This window comes from Ambystoma mexicanum, chromosome 13, assembly GCF_040938575.1.
Source record: "Ambystoma mexicanum isolate Mex_15411 chromosome 13, UKY_AmexF1_1, whole genome shotgun sequence".
Taxonomy (NCBI): Eukaryota; Metazoa; Chordata; class Amphibia; order Caudata; family Ambystomatidae; genus Ambystoma; species Ambystoma mexicanum.
In genome coordinates this window covers 173,895,413-173,916,059 of record NC_090938.1, presented here as the reverse complement: position 1 = coordinate 173,916,059, position 20,647 = coordinate 173,895,413, and the positions used below count along the sequence as shown (strand labels likewise).

The following is a 20,647-nucleotide window of genomic DNA, read 5'->3' as shown; positions in this document are numbered from 1 at the left end:
AAATGCTACCAAAATCACAGGCTGCACACTCACCTACGGTGCAACAGAAAGAGGTGAGCAAGGGGTACAGCGGCACACTAGGCCTGCAAGGACATGAGCAAGCAACCAATCAGGGTCCAGTGGGTGGGTCGGGAGGCGGGAGGAGAGGCGGATTCAGAAAGAGGGAGCAGGGAGGAGAAGCACGGAGATGGCGTCGGAAGGGGCCAAGGACGAGGATCACAAAGTTAAAGACTGTTAAAATGGACACAAATGCTACCAAAATCACAAGCTGCACACTCACCTACAGTGCAAAGGAAAATCCTGCCACTTATGCTAAGTAAGAGCTGCAGGGGTACGGTTGATCATTTATGTAATTTCTGCAACCTATAAAAAATCCAGAGGAAGAAGAGGAGGAGACCTTGCATGATTTTTTACCCTCCGATTCCAACAAAGGAAGCGACATCACAAAACCTTTGACCCTGATGATATCACGAACTGTTCACCTAATTGAAATCAAAGAAATGTTGGAATAAGAATAGGAGTCCCAAGGAAGAGCACGGGTGAAACGAGTAGCAGCGGCTGGGGCCACAGGTTGCCTTGCCATCAGCTACTGTGCTACAAAATGGCCGACCACCTCATTCTTGCTCGTTCCTGCCTGACGTGGGCTTTGGACAAAAGTGTTTGTATTGCTATCCCTTAGGGTGATAGTTACTCACGAGTCTGCTCTTCTGAGAGTCTCAGTAATAACATGCACATTTTTACATCTAGAGACATCTAAACATTATGTCTAATTATCTACCCACAAAGTAAAAGAAATAGACAGTCAACTGCAGCTCAGAGTAAAAGGGCAGACTGATAGGTGCTTGTTGGTGTTCACTGAAGGTCACACTCGGGTTAGAGGGCAGAGGGCTGTCAGTCTGATGCTGTTTAGAATACAGTGTTCACTGCTTTGTGAATCCCGACAGCAGAAAATGTACGCTTAGATTTCTTGGGTTGACAAAACAGCTAAATTGTAACCTTTAAATGAGTGCTCTGGCTGCTTCAAAATGCAAGCAAAACACATGTTTCAATTTTCAGGTACCTGAACAAGAATTCCTTTTATGGTTTGAAGATTTAGTCAACATAGGCATTTACAATGGGTCTGTGGGGTGCTACAAAAAAGGGCTGCATTAGAGTAGGGAGCCAGCCAATGAGAGGCAAGCTTTGTATACCCTAGCATTATTGCCTGGTGACCTTCTGCTGAATTAATGCCCCAGGATTACCTATGTGGGATAGTCTTGTGATGCTAATTTAAAGATTTGAAAATATAAAGGCAATGCACCTGACACTACCACTGTAAGAAGGCAGAATCCACGGTCAGAGGGCGGGATCCACTGTAAGAAGGCGGGTCCCACTGTAAGGAGGCGGAATCCACTGTAAGAAGGCGGGACCCACTGTAAGAAGGTGGGACCCACTGTAAGGAGGTGGGATCCACTGTAAGAAGGCGGGATCCACTGTAAGAAGGCAGGACCCGCTGTAAGAAGGCAGGATCTGCTGTAAGAAGGTGGGATCAACTCTAAGAAGGCAGGACCCACTGTTAGAAGGTGGGACCCACTGTAAGGAGGCGAGATCCACTGTAAGGAGGCGGGATCCATTGTAACAAGGTGGGATCCACTGTAAGAAGGTGGGGCCCACTGTAAGAAGGCAGAATCCACTGTAAGAAGGCAGAATCCACTCTAAGAAGGCGGGATCCACTCTAAGAAGGCGGGATCCACTGTAAGAAGGCGGGATCTACTGTAAGAAGGCGGGATCCACTCTAAGAAGGCAGGATCCACTCTAAGAAGGCGGGATCCACTGTAAGAAGGTGGGATCCACTGTAAGAAGGTGGGATCCACTCTAAGAAGGCGGGATCCACTGTTAGACGGTGGGACCCACTCTAAGGAGCCGAGATCTACTGTAAGGAAGTGGAATCCATTGTAAGAAGGTGGGACCCACTGTAAGATGGTAGGACCCACTGTAAGGAGGTGAGATCCATTGTAACAGGGTGGGATCCACTCTAAGAAGGTGGGATCCACAGTAAGAAGGCAGGATCCACAGTAAGAAGGCAGGATCCATAGTAAGAAGGCAGGATCCACTGTAAGAAGGCAGGATCCACTTTGCAGATTTTGAAGGCACCAGGAAACTAAACGTAGGGGAGGTTTTCTGCTATCTTTGAAAGTAGTCAGGAGGTGACCTTGTTTGAAAGCAAAGACAACCCCAAAAGAAGAGGTTGGCACAGAGCTTTGTGGGAGTCGGGCAGGCTGTATTCTAAGTCAGACGGTGTAAAAGAGGGAACTAAAGTAGGTGTTGAAGGTTAAAGTCTAAAGAGGTGGTACCCACAGAGTGTAGATAAGTATATGATAACCATGGCACAAGTCGAGGGACCACGCGGGTGGATGGCATCCGCCCACTTTCTGAGAGGGTGGAAGCGTGTTTAGGGGATTATTTATTTTGTATATGGCTTTAAGAAAACTTTTATATGTTTCTATAAAATATACATAGAACTTCATAAGACATATAAATACAACCTCATATATTAATTCACATGATAAAAAATAAAGTGTATAGTAGTTTTAAAATATTGTAAAACATTAAAGTGCAATTGCATGGATTCCAGAATTCGATTCAAACACAATTAACTTGCTTAGCAATGATGCGTTAAAAGTCTTAAGACTAAGGGCCTCATTACGAGTCAGGCAGAATGGGTTAACGGGTGCCGCTAATGGATGCGGACCCGTTAAACCCATTACGCCTGATTACGAGGACCCCTCGCGGGACCCGGTAAGGACGCCTGGTAAAACCAGGCGTCCTTACCGGGTCCCGCAAGGGGACCAGGGAGCCAACAACGGGCCGGTCGTAATCAGCCCGTTGTTAGCTCCCTGCACCCATTCCCATTGAGCCCTACGGGGGCTCGAATGGGAATGCGGAAGGTCCGGGCCGGGTTCCCTGAGGGAGGAATTACCAGGTCCTCCAAACTCGGAATGGCCCGGTAATTCCCCATTCAGGGAACCCGGACCCAGTTTTGGAGGCAGCCATGCCGCCAATAGCGACATGGCTACCGCCAAAGCCGTAATGAGGCCCTAAGACTATTTGAGGCACTCTTAACAACTCTGCAGTCTCACCGAATAGACAGCGCAAGGTGGTCACCTGCGCTACCATTTAACATACCATTTTCCGGATGCACCGGCACAAATATCATCTACTTTTCAAACTAACGCCATTCTAGCGGCGTTTGCACCCAAATGTTTATAACATACTTTTAAGGAATTGTTTTTGAAAAAATTAAAAATTTGCTGCACCCACTTGAATTGGGCCATGGCATGGCCGGGATTCGAACCCTAATCGTGCTGGCTATAAAAAGCATAAGACCATACGGATAGATATCATGCAGCTCTAAAATGTCTCATGTTAATATCATGATATACAGGATATGTTTTGTTAGTGATTCTTAGATCTGAAAGCTACATACGTTTTAAAATTAGCCAGCAATGCAATACGAAAATATATTCTAGTGGCAATGTATTTGTCCTGTGCACTTTCTTCAACTATCAAAAACAAGGTGAATGAAATGTGCATATTTAACTGAAGGAAATGTTCACTTCCTATGACGTCACTTCCCAATGGGTACGTCAGAGTATGCCCACTTTCTTTTGCGGACTCGAGTTATTAACTGTTGCTGCCTGTGTGCCTCAGCACACAATTGATTATTCTGACTGGATTTTATATGCTTAAGTTACTCAAAGATATCACATGGAATTATTAACAATACAAATATATAAAGAGCTACTGGTTTGAAAGAAATCGATTGCCAAATCCCAATGAGTCTTTTGTCTTTCCAACTAGCCTGCTTACACGTGTTTTTTTACTACGTTTTCAAGAATCAGATTATAATAATGGGTTGTGTGTCTAATCAAACTCCACTAACATTATATCTACTTTGATTATGCATCATTATTATTTATCAATGATTCTAAAGTTGCTGTAGCAAACATTAAAAAAAAAAAAAAGTATTGCAACAATAAGAAAAGGAAAGAAAAATTAGGAAAAAGCGAAAAAGATGGATTATTTTTATTTCTGTTTCAACTCGAGTTCACATCTGGCTTCTTTAATCTGGTCTCAACTGGTCCCGTTACAACCTACTGGCCTATGTACAGCACCCCATTTTCGGGAAGCTCCTGCTACAAGAAAATGCTCTCTCTCTCTCTCTCTCTCTCTCTACCAAGCACGAGGCTTTCTTCTTGGAGCTTAGCTCACGCCATTTACTAGGAAAGACAAAACTGAATGGGCTAAGACATAAATGTCTCATAATCCTGCATAAAAGCAAGCATTGACAAGGTTATCCTTTAGAATTTTGTATGGATAAAGTTTTCCCTGTTAAGGGCATGGGTGGCAGGGCTACAGAAAGCTAGTGGGCACATCACAAATAAACAATGTAGGGGAAAAGAGGTAGCAAAGTAGGGGACAGGCAAAGGGAAAGGCCTCCCTTTGCTCCTTCCCCTACTCAGGAGGAGAAGCATTGGAGGGGATCAGGGGGTGGGGGGGGGGGGGGGTCGAAGGGAAGGTGCGGCAGGAGAAAAGAGGCACAGCGAAAGGGGTAGAGCTGGTAACACTAATGGGCGTGTGGCCACACAAAGGAACACCTCCTCCCTCCTAATGTACACAGTCTAGTGCTGTTCCTCTTCAGTGTGTGTTAAGCAAACTTACAACATTGCTGACTGTGTTTTGCCAGTGATGGTTATGCGTGAAGTAATCTTGCGCTGCAGCGTTCGGTGCATATCGGATGCATGAGAGAAGCTGCTACTGCTGTGTGTCTGTGTAGTTCTATTCATTGTGCCTCTCGGAGAACCTCTACCATTCTGTCATCTTTGTTCACGTCACAATCCCCCCATCTTGGGGTTGCAGTTCCGGACATAATAGCTTCTTTCTGAATCAAATCAATTTTTGACCCTTGCACAAGCCTAGGAGTGCTTTCAAATCGAAGCCAATGTTCTCCTTTTTGCAAAAAAATATATTAGGAGTAGAAGCCCAGTCTCCATTTAGAAGTGCCTCTAACAGCACTAACAATCTTCCAAAGAACAACAATAACCAATGCAGGTGTCTTCAACCCAGGCATCTTCAGATGTTGTGGACTGCAACTCCCATCAGCCCTAGCCATCATAGTCGATTGGCCGGGGGGTCATGGGAGTGCAGTCCAAGACATCTGACGAACCTCAGGTTGCAAACCACTGATCTTAAGAGCAGGGTTTGGACGGTAGAGTGGTAATTACACATGCCAGACCGTCTAGGTGAGGAGTCTGCAACCTTTAGCTTTCCAGATGTGTTAGACTAGAACTCCCATCACCCCTGAAAGTAAAGTAAATGCTAAGGGATCAGGAGATTCCTAGTCTAAAATATCTGGAGAGCCTCAGGTTGCAAACACCTAATTTCTAGGGTTGGGCTTGGAGGGAAGAGTAGTAATTACACTCGCCGGACCTTCTAGGTCAGTAGTCTACAACAGTTGGCTCTCCAGATATTTTAGACTACAACTCCCATCCGCCCAGAAAAGCAAATGGTGAGGGCTCAGCAGAGTCGTAGTCCAGCACATGTGAAGAGGCTCAATTTGTAAACTTCTGATTTTAAGAGCTAGTTGTGAAGGGTAGTGTGGTAATTACACACGCCAGACCCCCTGGGACTTATGCTCTACTTTCATTCACATTGTTTTGCAGACTCTTTTGGCAATTCTCCATCTTCCACACGCCATCTGGAGGAATGACTCAAGTTGTTATTAACTAGCAACTAGGCTCTTTGCCTTTCTATATCAAAGCGTGCTTGAACCTTAGGACAACGTGTGTTGTGGATTTCCATCTTTCTTGTATCACCTAGTGATTATGCAAACAATGCTCTGTAAATTAACCTGGAAAAATACCTTACTTCCTGGGCATTCGGACTCTGCTCCAAATGTTCTACAGTATTACCTGGGTGAGTTCCTCGTTAGATCTGTAGTCTGAAACCATGACATTTTCCCCATCGGACAGTCGTGTGAGGCCTATATGCAGTCTGCCCGATGCCAGCTGGTGGGCATTGGTGGGCAATAGCCTGGACACCATCGCCTGCACCATACGCGGCACATGAAACAGGGGGCCGAAGAGGCATTCCCGGGCTTCCTTCGCGGCGTCGATGATCGCTGCTTGCACTTCATCTGGGGGAGAAATGGCATTAATAATACGTTCCTGGGAGTATTAACAAAAGTACGATTTTGATGTCTTTTGAAGACAATAATAGTTAATGTCAAATAAGTCCCCTCCAACCTACAAAACACATCTTACTTATAAACTAGGCATCCAATTTAATAATACATGTCAATGGGTTTGTCCTTTATCACCACATCAAGTTTTCAGGATACCCATAATGAACAGTGTATATATGTATAAGGAAGATTTACGTGTCACACATTTCAGATCATGTACATATGATTTGGGCAGTCAGAAACATCAACTGGATTTTAGAACCTCGGAATGCGTTGACTTGACTAGTACAGTCATATATTCCATGACACTGCTTTATAAGGATGCATTGGTTTTATGATTCAACGCAATCCGCAACACACGAGGCAAGGCAGTAACGGCAACATACAGCAATGACAGCTCAATCTTACACCACAGTGATTTCACAATGCCGGCACCAGGGCTCAGCTGCCCAGACCTTGAGAGCACCAACCACAGCTGGTTTTACAGGGTAACCCCTGACTATGTGAAGAAATTCCATTTAAATTGACCATGTTCAAATGTATTTTGGGTGGATACCCTTAAAACATGGGGTGGATTTGTTTTCCGAGGACCTGACTTGGAGATTCCAGACCTATATTATATAGGGTGCACTTACTGATTTGCAGTGGACGGCCACACCTATTTCAGTTCCCGTTGGAAGCTCTTTCTGGCAGTCCACTCTCGTCATGGTAAAAGTTAGAGTTGTCCTCTTCCTGGCAAAGTAATACTTGTTGCAAGCAAACTCTCAGCTCATAATGACGTTGACTTGCAAGTTGGATCTGAGAAAATGTCACCAAAGGACATCATGTCACCAGGGACAACCAGCGCGTGGCCCGGTGTTTGATTTCTACATCAATTGTATTCCAGGAGTTGACGTCTTGTGTGAGTTCAATTGACTAAAATGGTCTAAAGTCAAAACAAAACCCAAGACTGCAGTGGAGTTTTTCTGGTGACATGGAGTCAACCGGTAATATTAAAATCGGAGCCACTTTAATCTGATTAGAAACAGCCTCAACCATAACTAACTCTCATTAAGAGACTCTCACTAACAACTCCCATTAAGAAGCAATGGGCCTCATTAAGAGTTGGCCAGTGCAGTGTTAACGGGCTGGTAATTCCATTTTCCAGCATGTTACTACACCAGCCAACTCCGAGTTTGCCGGTACATGGCCTGATTTACCTACAGCTAAGATCTGGAGGTAAGTCAGGCCCCTTAGTGGTAAAAACTGCCGGTTTTACCGGCGCCAGTATTACCGGAAAATCCTCCCATGGGACTCCATGTAATGGGGAGTTACTACCCTTACTGGCACTTGTAATCGTCCGGTTTTTCCGGCTGACCAAGTGCTGGTAACAGTAATATCGTTTGGCGGTATTCTGCCGGATTTACCAGCTGCATACGACCAATACTGTAATTAGGCCCAGTGGGCCTCAGTACGACTTTGGTAGTAATTTGGGGGTAAATCCTCTGAATTCGATTTCTGTGTGGTAATTCGGTGGTAAATCCTGTCAAACTCGGTTACTGTTTCCAGCGCTTGTTCTTGCGGATTTAGTATGAGATTTCAAGTGCTGGTAGGGCAGTGCTGATCCCCATTTTTTGGAGACCGCGCGGGGGGGGGGTAATTTCGCCAGTGGTAGTTCCACCGATTTTGGCAGTTTTTGGTGTTAAGGTTGAGGATTTCCCTCTAGCTTAAGTCATCACTTGTACGGTGGAGCGGTAATGTGGTGAGAATGCAGCAGTAACAGAATTACCACTGTTTTTACCCACACCAGCGTACAATGTGTTCTGAACATTTTTAGTACGGATATCTTTAAAAGATGCAATGGATATGGCTCTTTAGGGACTGCCTTGGATTCTCTTGCCTCTCATTAGCGGCACTCAATGCATGACGTCATCTGTTCTCAGCTCATCACCCGACTGAAACTGGGCCGCTGGAATCTAGGCCAGAACTCCAAAAATAGGACTCGTCAAGAGCCCAAACCAGTTCTCGGTTCTGCAATTAACTGACGTATCCCTCATTCCACTATCGCCCATCCATTAGACCCATGGACTTCCACATTTAGCTTCTGACGTTCTAGCACTACACTGCAGCAACCTTCGAGGAACCAATCAGAGCTCAAAGCAAGGCTCACATGCCTCCACATTAGTGGCTCTCCTGGTGTCCAAGTGCTGATATTTAATATATCAGGGGTCCTCCACTACGGGTAAAACATAAACCCAAATGTCATCACTGCAAACCACATAGAAGCGTATTCACAGTCAGGACTCGGGTTCTTCAAGCCTGTACTCCTCAACAGCACAGGTGTTGCACCCGCCTGCCCCTGCATCCACTAGCCCCCTTTTCTTGAAGAGCCATGTGCAGCAAAGCCCCAAAGTAATAGCAGAGATGTTCTATACAAGACCACTTACTTTGCATTACATTGTATTCACAAGATTGCCCCCTTAGATTACCCGAAGAAGGCTTGAAACTTTATTTATTACAAGAAGGCCAGTCATGGCTTGATAAGGAATATTTGGACTGTAGTTTTTAATATGGTCACTGAGTTGTGCTTCTGACTCTTGTAAAGGACTACCATATGCCCCAAAAGCCTGACAGAAGCTATCTTTGCATTTTGGAGTTCAGATTTTAATAATCTTTTTTTGGAAGTTGCGAGGCAAAATCATATGTCCCTTTTTTAATTAAAATGTCGAATGTAATGGCACAAATGTTAATATCTGGCCATTATGGCAGGTCACTAAGAGGCTAAGGCGACTGTCACTGTGCTTCAGAAATCAGACCATGGCACCATGAATAAGTTTCAAAGTTTTTATTAACAAAATATTTAAAAAAATAAGGTGCCAGGATGCACAACTCAATGTAAAAATCTGTCGGGGTCAGGGTTAACTTGAGGGGCAAGCCTGTAGGGTTCTTAGTAAAGTGTTCAAAGGAATGAGGACTCCCGCTCTTACCCCAAAGAAGTTCACAACAATGTGCTTGGGATTCCAAAGTTAAAAAAAGCCCAAGGTACAGTGGTAGAGAAACATGGCCCTACTCTCATCCATTCACTTCTCTGCTTGATGTTATCTCCCAAGCTTTCTTACACATTTAGGGTGGGGTGCCACGCTGAACCTCTAGCTCCTTCTACAATCTCCCTGGATCCACCTTATCCCGAGTCACCTCCCTAGTATCTTCAACCTTCTTCATTTGATTGGTGCACCTCTTTACCCCTCTCCAGCCAATCAACGTTTCTCTCTCTCTCTCTCTCTCTCTCTCTCTCACTCCACCTCTGAACACAATCCTCTCTTCTCTGCAAATGCACCAATCCAACCTCCCCATCACAGTTTCTCTGTGGCTCACCTTCCTTCTTCTCTTTCCTCCAAGATGTCTCTATCCTTCACAACCTGTCTCTCCATCTCAATAACATTCTCTGACTAAATGTCCCTTACTTAATATCTCGCTCAATCTCAATTTCTCCCTCCATCTCAATATCACAATCCACCCCAAGATCTCTCTGTTTGAAGATCACTATCTCCCTCAAGACCTTGTTCGCAATCCATTCCCCACTAAAGAAAACCCTTTAAAGAATCTTCCTCCCGTCTTTCCAAGGTGATACCCCTTTTCTCCTCTCCGAGATGATATCCCTCTCCTTAAACTCAAGTGACTCTCTCTCCTACAACAACTGGGTTTCTCCTGATCTCAAACCATTATCTGCCTCACCAATATGGGAACCTCCTTCTCCTTACTCCCCATATTTCTTTACTGTACCAACAAAATACCTCCATCCACTCAACCTCAAGAATCTCTCACCTCTCCTCTCACCAGACTCTCCTCCTTCCGGGTCTTCATCCTCAAGCTTTCCACATTGAAGTCTCCAATATTAGGGTCTTCCATGGTGTGTAGTTCTACTACTTCGTTTTGAGCAAGGGGTTCTAGCCTCCCACTGATCCGGGCTTCGAACGGTTTATGGGCCACAGTTCACCATCCTGCAGTGTCAAAGCCTTTGCTTTCTCCCATGCCAGGTCTTCAGCCAACTTTTGAGAAAGGCCAAGGATTCTGTCTTCTTTCAGTCTGGGCTACAGCCTTTTCTCAGGCTGAGGTTTTTGTCTTCTTTTAGACTAGAGCTTAAGACTTTTCTTGGACCAGAGCTTCAGCTTTCTCTCAGGCTAGGCCTTGAGCATTTTCTAGCGTCAGGGCATTAGTCTACTTTCAGACCCAGGTTCTAGCTTTCTCCTCAGCCCAGATCAGGCATGAACATGTTAGATAGTTTTGTGTGCCGAAGACACAACGCCCCCAATGAGTTGGCTCAGCCTTTGCCAGAGATACCTAACTATGTTCAATCCTCATGGCCAGAAGTTATCATTCTTGTAACCAACCTTCGAGAGCACAGAATGGGCCACAAGCTGGTTGAGTGGTTCAATCTTTGCATGTGTAACACCAATAACTACGTTAGTTTTATTCAGGGACAGGCATCTTTCTCCACAACACCATGGAGCTGGCCCTTTGGTGTTATCAGGGCAACTTTAGACATTGCTTTTTATGGAGCAGGTGTAACATGTTTTCTATAGATCCCTCCGTCCGGGTAGATCTTTGTAATATGACCACATCCCACTCCCTAGCGCTTGCCCTTTCTTCTTCATCTTACTTAATCAACTCTTCCAGTTGGTCTTCCTTTGCTTTCTCCCTCTTCATTTTCTTTTATCATTGCCATCATGTTAATGGTTCAAGTCCATTGGTCTTCCATAGATGGAGTGCTCCCTCTCTTAATTCTCTGTAGGTGAACAGCTAAGGAAAAGGCAGGCCTCTTGGTAGTTTGGTGAACTTCTATATACCATCCTCTCACCAACCAGTCGTACAATCCTCCGAGCCTGAGACTTCTGTTTGCTTAGCCATGATCAAGGTGGTCAGGGTGGTGGTCTTTTTCTCTTTTATGGTAACGTTCGAGGCCAATTGTGGCAGGTCACTTTTCTTCATCTTCCAAACCATAGCAACAAAAATAATCAAAGGCTCTCTGTTGGGTCAACTGATGTGGTTCCAATCCCAGACCTGAAGATATGCCAGAATATTCCACGTGGGTAGTTTAATGGAGTGAAGGTGAATGGGACTGGGTCCGTTGCATGGAGGCTGACTTTCCTGACTAGTCATTCTGCATCCTACTTTCGACACTACATGTGACAGGTAGAAAAAGCAACATGCTTTATTTGTTTATTTATTTATTGTTTGCTTGTTAGGCGGTCATACAATAAAAATATACTGTTTCAAAGCGCCCACAGGGCAGGGAAGGAGCGAGAGTGGGAAATACATTCCAAAACAATGGGGGTCATTAAGAGTTGGGCCGTAAGGGTTTACCGGCACTCTTAAGGATGCCGGTGCCGGTAAATCCTTACCGCCCTATTCCGAGGTCCCTTAGCGGGTCCCAGCAGGAACGGCTGGTCTGACCAGCCGTTCTCTGCGGGTCCCATTAAGGGACCTTGGCACTAATAACGGGCCTGCAATTTGCCTTCCCCATTCCCATTGAGCCCTATGGGGGCTCAAATGGGAATGGGGAATGGTTTACTGATTGGGGACTTACTGGGTCCTCCAAGGTCGGAATGACCCAGTAAGTCCCCATTCAGTCAGACCGGACCCAGACCCGGGTTTGGAGGCAGCCATGGCGCTTATAGCGCCATGGCTGCCTCCAAACTCGTAATGACCCCCAATATTTAGGAGAAGAGGGGAAAGAGTGAGAGGGACAAACCTATTATCCCTTATGAGTATTCAGAACGTGCAAATAATAATAAGTCAGTCCTAGTGACTTACCTATTGCCAATCCTTACTATTAAGTTACAAAGAAAGAGTGTGGGATAATGTTTGCCAGAAAAGAAAGAAGAAGTGTTCATAAAAATGATAAGTCAGGATGGTATGGCTGGGTCTCCCTTCCCCACGTTTTAGGCACGGGACAAAGTGGGACTTCTGAGCACAATGCTGGATTCACACTGCTTAGCTTTTCCCCTTGGCTTCCCTCTGTCGGGTTCACCTAGCCATCTTTAACACAGTTCATGAATTCTTTGAATACAGTTCATGATTTTCTCATCTCATCAGAAAGTGTGGTTTCTCTTCTAGCTTTCTTTCTGCATCCCTCTGTCGGGTTCACACTTGCCTTATTCCTCAGTTCTCAATTTTATAGGAAAGCGGGATTCCGTTCCCCTAGTTTTCTCCTGGCAATGTGTCGGAGACTTTTGATTGTAAAAGGGATTTGACGTGGCCCTTGGAGGACCACTCTGATGCCTCATGTCGCCCTTTCCTAGGGCCTTTTGGTACTTGTAGTTTCAAAACAGGTCCCAGTCAGAGTCTTTTGAATGAGCGCCGACGTGGCGCCTGACCCTTCTGCACCTGGCCCTTAACCAGGCTTTCTTTTAAAGTACACAAACACACAAGTTCTTTGTTCATCAGTTCCTTGCATTCCTACTATGTTGCTGATTGCAACCTTGGGCTCAACACAGTTTGGTTTGCTGTCAGCTCTTTCCGACTCACTGGCTGTCCGGAACCCGTTGGCTTGTCTTGCTTCTGGAGTCAGGGACGGTCACAGTAGCCAGTAGCCAGCATGCCTCCCTGTCTGATGTTATGAATCTGGGAGGCCTCTGTGCACCGTTGATATCTGCTACTCCACACACCAGCTGTAAATCCCGGTCTTATGTTTTCTCTTTCAGTGGTTTTGTGGGTCTTGGTTGAAAAGGGCAAGGGCATCTCCCTCCTTGGTGTCCCTTCGGGTCTCGCAACCTTTCGTCTCCGTTTAAACTGCCACCCTGGATCACCTGCTTCCTCGTGCAGTTGGCCTTGCTTGTAGTGTGCTCTCGTGCACCGCCTTTTATCCCTGTGGGGAAGGTAAAGGGCCATCAGGAGTCTGTGGTTATTGTCAATTGCCTGACTCTGCCTGACCCGTGTGTTGGGACATGTCAAGTACGCCTCTGGTGTTAGTCCATTGTCTGTTAGGGTGTAAGAAAGTGTTCCTATCAGAAAAGGGGGTAGAGTTTCTAAGTATCCTACAGGGTAGGATGGGGAAAAGGTGTTACAAGGAAGAGGGTAACTCGTCTCAACCGTAGGTGTCCCATGTCCTCTCCCTGAAGACCCCTCATCCAGGTGATCCTCCCCCACTCTTCTCTCCGCCCTCTGCAACTAATCCAGAACAGGACTGCGAGACTTGTCCTTGGCCTCAAGTAATGGGATCGTATCTCTCCAGCTCTGAAATCTCTCCATTGGCTCCCAGTGGATGCAAGGATTACATTCAAATCCCTCTGCATTGTCCACAAGGCTTTCTGGTGCCTGGGTCCAAAATACCTTCGGCTATCCCTCTGTAAATACCTTCCCTCTCGAGCTCTTCACTCCTCTACCTCCTACTCCCTCAGGGTCTGTCGTTTTTCAAAGAAACGAGCTGGGAGTAGATCTCTCTTCGGCTGGGGGCTCCCTCTGGAATAGTCTGCCTGCCACTCTAAAACTTGAGCAGAACCATCTCCGGGTCCGGAAGCACCTCAAGACCTTCCTCTTTGCTTCTGCCTTTCCCCCCCCCTTTTCCCTGCTGATCTGTTCTCTCCAGGCACTGTGTACCTGGCCACCCTCTGTCCTCTGGGCTCAGGTTCCGGTTCACCCTGCCACCGTCCCACACTGCCTCTGGGCACCCCTTGCACTGTGGACTGTATTCTTACCCATACAGTCCCGCCCCCTTTTCTTCCTGCACTTATCTAACCTACCCTGTCTGCTAACTTAAACTCAGCACTTGCCACTTGCTGGCTGCACTACCATTTTTTTTTGCTTTTATTATTTATTTATGTATGTATTTATTATTTATTCTGTTCTCCTTTTGCGCCGCATTTTCCACTTCTCCCCACCCCATCCCCCATGCACTACGCAGTCTCAATGTCACTGGGCCTAGTAAGGTCATTGTTTTGTTCTCCCCTGTTCGCCTCCCTTGCCTTGTCGCGCTCTGAAACACTTGTGTACGAGATGAGCGCGATAGAAATAAAATATCAATTCAATTAAAAAATGAACAGGGGCTCTGCCTCTGACTCCAAAGGGGTTTGCCAATAAGGTGCTTGGTGCTTAAAGTTTAATAAATCCCAAAGTACGGTGGCTAGCACAAATCAAAACTTCAGCGTCCTTCTATTGTCCCCAAACCAAAGGTTCCACAAAGTGTTCTCTTCTTAATAAGGGCATCTCATACACTCCAGGGTTTTCTAGGAAAAGGATTGTCTGGACCCCTGGCCTACTACTTGGGCTGCAGGTTTTCCTATGCAGGTGAACCGCAGTTACAGGCAGACCTATGTTTTTGAGCGACACTTTCTAGGGTTTCTCCTCTGGGATTTCTTCTGCTGAAATGCTGCAAGTTCTTCATCACGCTTGTAACTTGTTTGGCACTTGCAAGGGCCTCTGGTAGGATATGGTAGAAAAGCATGGCCTGGCACTTATACACCCATTTCTCTGCTCGATGTTCTCTCTCTCTCAAGATGTTGTACACTCTTGGCACCTCTGTGCTGTGCCCCCTGCTTCCTGGGGTAATGGTGGCCTCTCATATCTTCATGCTTCTACACAATATCCGCTGGATTGAATTGATCCTCCAACTCATCCCTATACTTGCCAGACACCCTCCTGTAGTGGTGCAGCTCTGATCCATCTTTCCTCTCTTTCCTGATGCCAACTCGCCTTCTCCCTCCAAATCCCTGAATCCAACCTATTCACTAAAGTTCCGCTGTGACTCTCTACAATTGCTCACAGACTCCGCTCCTTCAAAATCAATCACATTCTCAATACCTCTCTGCCTCAATATCCCTCCCCATCTCAGTATCGCTAGCTCAGTGTCTCTCTCCGTTTAATTATTATCTTTCATCTCAATATCTCGCTCCAGCTCAAGATCTCTATCTGACTCAAGATGTCTCTCTAGCACAATAATTGGAACTCCTTCCTTTGCCAAAACTGAGTCTCTCCCCGATTTTATTATCATGTCCTTCCCCGGCCCTCTGAAGGAGCTTCCTCCTTCCTCCCTAAGGTGGTAGCTCTGTCTGGGATAATATCCCTCTCCTTAAATCCAGCAAACTACTGCTATTCTTTTTTATTTTATTTTATTTTATTCAAATTTGTAGAGCGCACGTCAGCCTGGGGGCATCGTGGCGCTTGTTACAGGCATATCTTAGTTGCAATAATACAATAATAACAAGGAATACATTATTTACAAAGGCAATATGATATTTGTACAAATAGCAATGCAGAGTATTTACATGGCATGGCGGGGGTCACAGATTATTGAGCAAGGAAGGAGGTCTTCAGTTTCCTACGAAAAATCGGGAGCGAGTGTTCCGCTCTAATGTCTGCAGGAAGAGCGTTCCAGGTCTTGGCTGCAATGTAGGGGAAGCTTAGGCCACCGGCTTTGGCTTTTTTGATGCATGGGATGCAGAGTAAATTGGTGTATTGCGTCCTGGTGGGGCGGGCGGAGGAGGGTTTGGAGATGCTCTCTGATAGATAGGACGGGGCGGAGAAGGAGAGGCATTTGTGCGTGAGGGTGAGGATTTTGAGTATAATCCGTTCTTTGACTGGGAGCCATTGGGCTGAGAGTCTGGCATGAGAGATATGCTCTCTTCTTGGGATGGTAAGGGTGGCCCGGAGAGCATTGTTCTGTGTGACTTGGAGGCTGTTTAGGTTTTTTGCTGAAGTGCCTGCTACGAGGGCATTGCAATAGTCCTTTAAAAATTAAAAAGTCTCATGCTGTCCTCACACCATGATCTCCCTTCTCCAACACAGTAATCATGTTTTTCCTCAAACCCTCTATCTTACACCTGTTACCCCACAATATTCCCCTCCTCTCTAGCCCATGCAAATTTCACTACACTACTCATCGGCTTCTTCTTCTGTCACGTCTCCACCCTCAACTTTCCACCCTTGAGGTCTCCAGTATCCTGGTATTCCATGGTCTGATGCTACTGCCCTGCCAGGTCTCCCAGAGAATGACGCTGACTGACTAGGCTGGCTTTTTTTTTTTTAAGCCTGATTCTAACTCCCTTTGGCTGGTGCTTAGTGTTATGGTCTCCACCTGTGTATTGTGGGATGGACTGTTCTCTGATTGGGCCTTGCGCTGGGGGTAAGGTGGGTCAGACAGGGATTGACCTAAGCCCCTTTTGTGTTCTAATGTCATTTTGAATTCCAGAGCTGCCCTGCACCTGGGTGAGGGCTCCTGCTCTTCCACCTAAAGACCCGCTGCCACTGCCAGGTTGAGTTTGGGTGCCCCTGCTTTCCCAGAGTATGGATTAAATGTCAGAAAAGCTGCCTGGTAAAATGATAACTCCTTCATCATGGGAAATGTGCAACTTTAAATCTGCAGCGTCTGTGGTCTTTGCAGTAGGATGCATAATAGAAAATGAATCTCTTTGCATTAGTGGTAAGACCAAATGTATTTCCTCAGTGGCTGCTGCATTTGAAATATTAGAAATGTGTTTGCTTAAAAGGGAGGTTTTCCTTCTCTAGGTGGTGTTTTTGGGTGTGGCTGTAGGAAGCTTCAGGCTTCCTCCATATCATAGTGGGTTTTGCCTTTGACTTCCCCAACCCTGGGGACCTAAGAGGTATATGGTCTGGGGAGTCTTTATGTAAGGCTCCACTACATATAGGCAGTTAGTTCCAATGTGCGCTCCATCCATCAAGTGCTCCATCCATCCATCCATCCATCCATCCATCAATATCTGATACCAGGTGGGTTCTCCAGCAATGCTGAGATGAAGTTCTCCAATATCTCATTTCTTAAAAGTTCTTTTTGCAAGGTTCCTAAACTGGAGGACTTGAGAATACACAAGGCTACATTTATATAACTGCCTTTATAACAGGGTTGTCCAACTCCAGGCCTCAAGGGCTGGATCCATGCTGGGTCTTTAGGATATCCTTCATTTGATATTCATGAGATACATTTGCATACCATGAATCTAAATGTATGCACATTTTTCCACATGAATAATAATAAGGGATATCCTGAAAACCCATTAGGGTCCCAGCCCTCGGACAACCCTGCTTTATAACAAACTCCATTTATGAGGGGTTTAATTTTGTTGATGAAATGGTAGGAAGGATGAATCGGAACTAAAACATTCTATTTGTTTATTAAGATTAGATAAAAACCAAACAATCAGGAATATGGGTGGCTTGGCACTTTCCTCAACATTTGTTTACATGTCGCCCTCATATGATTCTGCATAGTGTTGAGAATAGACAAAGACCTGCATTAACAGATGCCACCTTTACATTTATCCCATAGATTATGTTAAATGTTGAATGTTAAACGTTAAAGGTATTTGTACCGCGCACCCTCACCAACGGAATTGGTCCCCTGGTGCTCAGGCGGATCTGCAAACAAAAAGGTGGGTTAGGTGGGTGGTTAGTAGGGTGGAGAGGGATTAGGAAAGTGAGAGAGTGGTGTCCTGTTGGCAGCTTAAGTTCGGTTTTCACCGTGTGCCGAGCTCGGGTGCGAATATCGATCGATGTGAGACCTTGTGTGCTGTTGGTGTGACTTATGTGTTGATTGCTTGTTGTAGTGATGTGGTGAAGTGCATGCGGTTTGCTGTGCGAGAGACAGATTGTGTGGGTTTTTGGGTGAGATAAGTATGCAGAAGTTTGAGATCTTGGGTTAGTGGGTTATTTATATTCTCCAGTCCCTTTTCTGTCTATTCTGTTGGTGATCCCTTACTGCCTGTGTTTACTTAGCAGGCAAAAATAGTATTGATATGTCCACCATCCCCTTTTATCCTGATCCCTCCCTGCTCGTTCTCTGGTATGATTCTAGCTTTCAATCTTTCAACTGTCTGTGTTTACTTTGCAAGCCCAGATAATATTGGTTTTGGGTGAGATAGGCATGTAGGAGATTGAGCTATTGTGTTAGTGAGTTATTTACAATCCCTGTTTCCCTTCCTATCTACTCCTTGTCAGTGATCCATTGCTGCATGTGTTTACTTTGCAGGCCGCGATGTTATTGACATATCATCCTTCTCTTTCCACCCTGATCTCGCCGTGCTCGTTCTTTGGTTTGATTCTAGCTTTCTATCTTTTAAATGCCTGTATTTATTTTGCAAGCCAGGATATTGTTTACATATCATCCTTCCCTTCCCATCCTGATCTGTCCCTGTTCATTATTGATAAGATTCTCACTTTCTATCTATCCGTTGCTAAAATATGCTGTACATTGGTCTACCCTTAGTTCAATAGATGGGCGGTAGTTTAAGGGAGACAGGGGATCGGCATCCTCTCTCAACATTCTTTCAGCTATGTAAGTGCCTCTAGGCATTTTTTCTAGTTATGGGGTAAAGAGCCAAGATTTGAGTCCTTTTCTGAATAGGAGGTGATCTCTTGTGTTACTTATATTCTTTGGTAGATCGTTCCAGGTTTTTGGGGCGAGGTGGGAAAAGGAAGATTCACGAGTTTTCTTTTGTTGTAAGGTTTTAGTTCCAGGCGGATATCGCTGCTGAATGTGAATGGCCTTGTTGGGCGGTGTACATTAAATTTTTCTCTTAGGAACTCTGCACCTATATATTTTACTCATGATTTTCTATTTAATCCAGGATAGGCATATACACGCTTAACACTTAACCATTAAGTGCGTTGTATGCAGAAAGATGTGTAATGGCTTGTATTTGTATGTTTTCATTGTGCTTCCAGAAGATAATATGCATTTCAATTTATCCAGCATCAATTTAACTCCCAAAATGCCACATATATGTGAGTGATCTGTGTTTTTGGGAGCTACTCAAGGAGCTACTCAAGTGGCTTATCTGTGAACTTGTTTCCTTTACCACAGACCAGAAATGCGTTGTTTGCCTTAGTAGCAAACGTGTATTTCTTATTAGAACCAACACCAACTAAATATGGTATTGCTGCAAAATGAATTTGCAGCCTTCCTGCGCTCTTGGCTCAGGGTAATAGATGATGCAAAGCTAGAGAAATCCAGGGCACCCAGTAATTAGAACACAAAGGTGAGCTGCAGAATTATTTATCCTATCAATGTAGACTTTTCAGCAATGAGACCACAAAACAGCACCACCAAGTGGCCATCACTGGAAGTTCACCTCTAGAACAAAGCCTCACAGCAATTCATCATGGGTATGCAAACCAGCTGCACAGCTTGCTTGTATGCCCCCCAAATCTTTGGTGCAGTCCCTTCCGTTTGCTCCCGTGTAGAAATTGCCTTTGTCTTTGTAGATTTCATAGACAATCTTTGGTGAGGTCCCTTCTCTCGTTTCTGCAAATTGTTCTATTACATAATAACCACTGCCCCGAAATCTCGAATTTGGTGAAGTAAAAATAAAAGGGGAAGATGATCAAAACTTTTTTGGGGTATGTGCGATGAGGTGCGCAAGCACATCTTATCACTTGTGCCAAAAAAAGTTGCGTTGTATTCTCAAAAGGCTTTTGAGATAACAGAGGTGCGCACATCGAGATTCCCTCGGTGCATTTCAGCAAATAAGAGGGATTACTGCACAATTCAATGCACATGCCAGGTCCACAAATGGGATGCGCTTGGAAATGCACACAAATGAGGCACTTTCCCCTCCGCCTGTTGTGAACAGGCACAGAAGGATGTGCAACGCACAGCAGGGTCATTTCTGACCCCGTTAGGCATTTTTCATTCTTTAAGAGTGAAAGTAGCGGTTTAAACCACTACTTTCACACTTGCGTTTCTAAGCGCCCAAACTGGGATACAAAGGTTTTTTTAGTTTTTATTTCTTAACACACAGTTTTATTACAAAAAATGTTTGTTTCAAAATCCAACATCAAAACACCGAAAGTTAAGTGCTTTCGAGGATTAAGATTTTCCAATTTTTCTGTCAGTCATGGTACCAGGAAAATAAGAAGTGATCCATTTTGAATCAAAATTCCAACAAAACCATTTAATGTAGAAGGGTAGGTGAAATGTCCTTCTATCGTGCAGTAGAGGAATTGTCAGTGGGTCTGGGCAATCAATACATGTTCTCTATCAGTCGGCCTCTTCTTTAAGGTTCCCTAAACCAGGCTTCAAATAGGGGGATATTTTAACGAAGGCCTTGCAAAGCCGCCAAGAAATGCACAGGTCAGCTTTGTGGAAAAGGTGACCTGCGCAATTCTAAAACTAACGCAATTGAAAAACGTACATCGGGTGCGCGTTTTCTTCATTTGCTTAGATTTTGAGAAACTGCCCCACAATCTGCTTGGGGTAAGAACTGAAAGTGCAGAGGCACACCCTGCAATCAGGGCCTGCCAGAACTTTAAACATTTCCTGGGTTTTTGGGGGGTCAATTTGTGCTTCGTTTGCTTGGGTTCAGGTAGATCATGGGACGGAAGAAGTCAATAACTACAGTAATGTTAATGCCTGTTGATACCAATGTTTTACACACATTTCATAATAGACACGAAGCCCCCCCAAATAATGGACTATGAGGTTTAGTGAACACA

General features: G+C 45.1%; 1 protein-coding gene across 5 annotated transcripts in view; it reads right to left on the bottom strand.

Annotated features, from left to right (window-relative positions):
* LOC138521037 (omega-hydroxyceramide transacylase-like) overlaps window positions 1-20,647 on the bottom strand; it is a 224,377-nt gene that overhangs the window by 120,186 nt on the left and 83,544 nt on the right. For all 5 annotated transcript variants that reach the window (XM_069633550.1, XM_069633549.1, XM_069633548.1 and 2 more), the window contains exon 2: window positions 5,952-6,175. In XM_069633550.1, coding sequence (XP_069489651.1) covers window positions 5,952-6,175 — 224 coding nt within the window. The remainder of the gene's footprint in view (window positions 1-5,951; window positions 6,176-20,647) is intronic.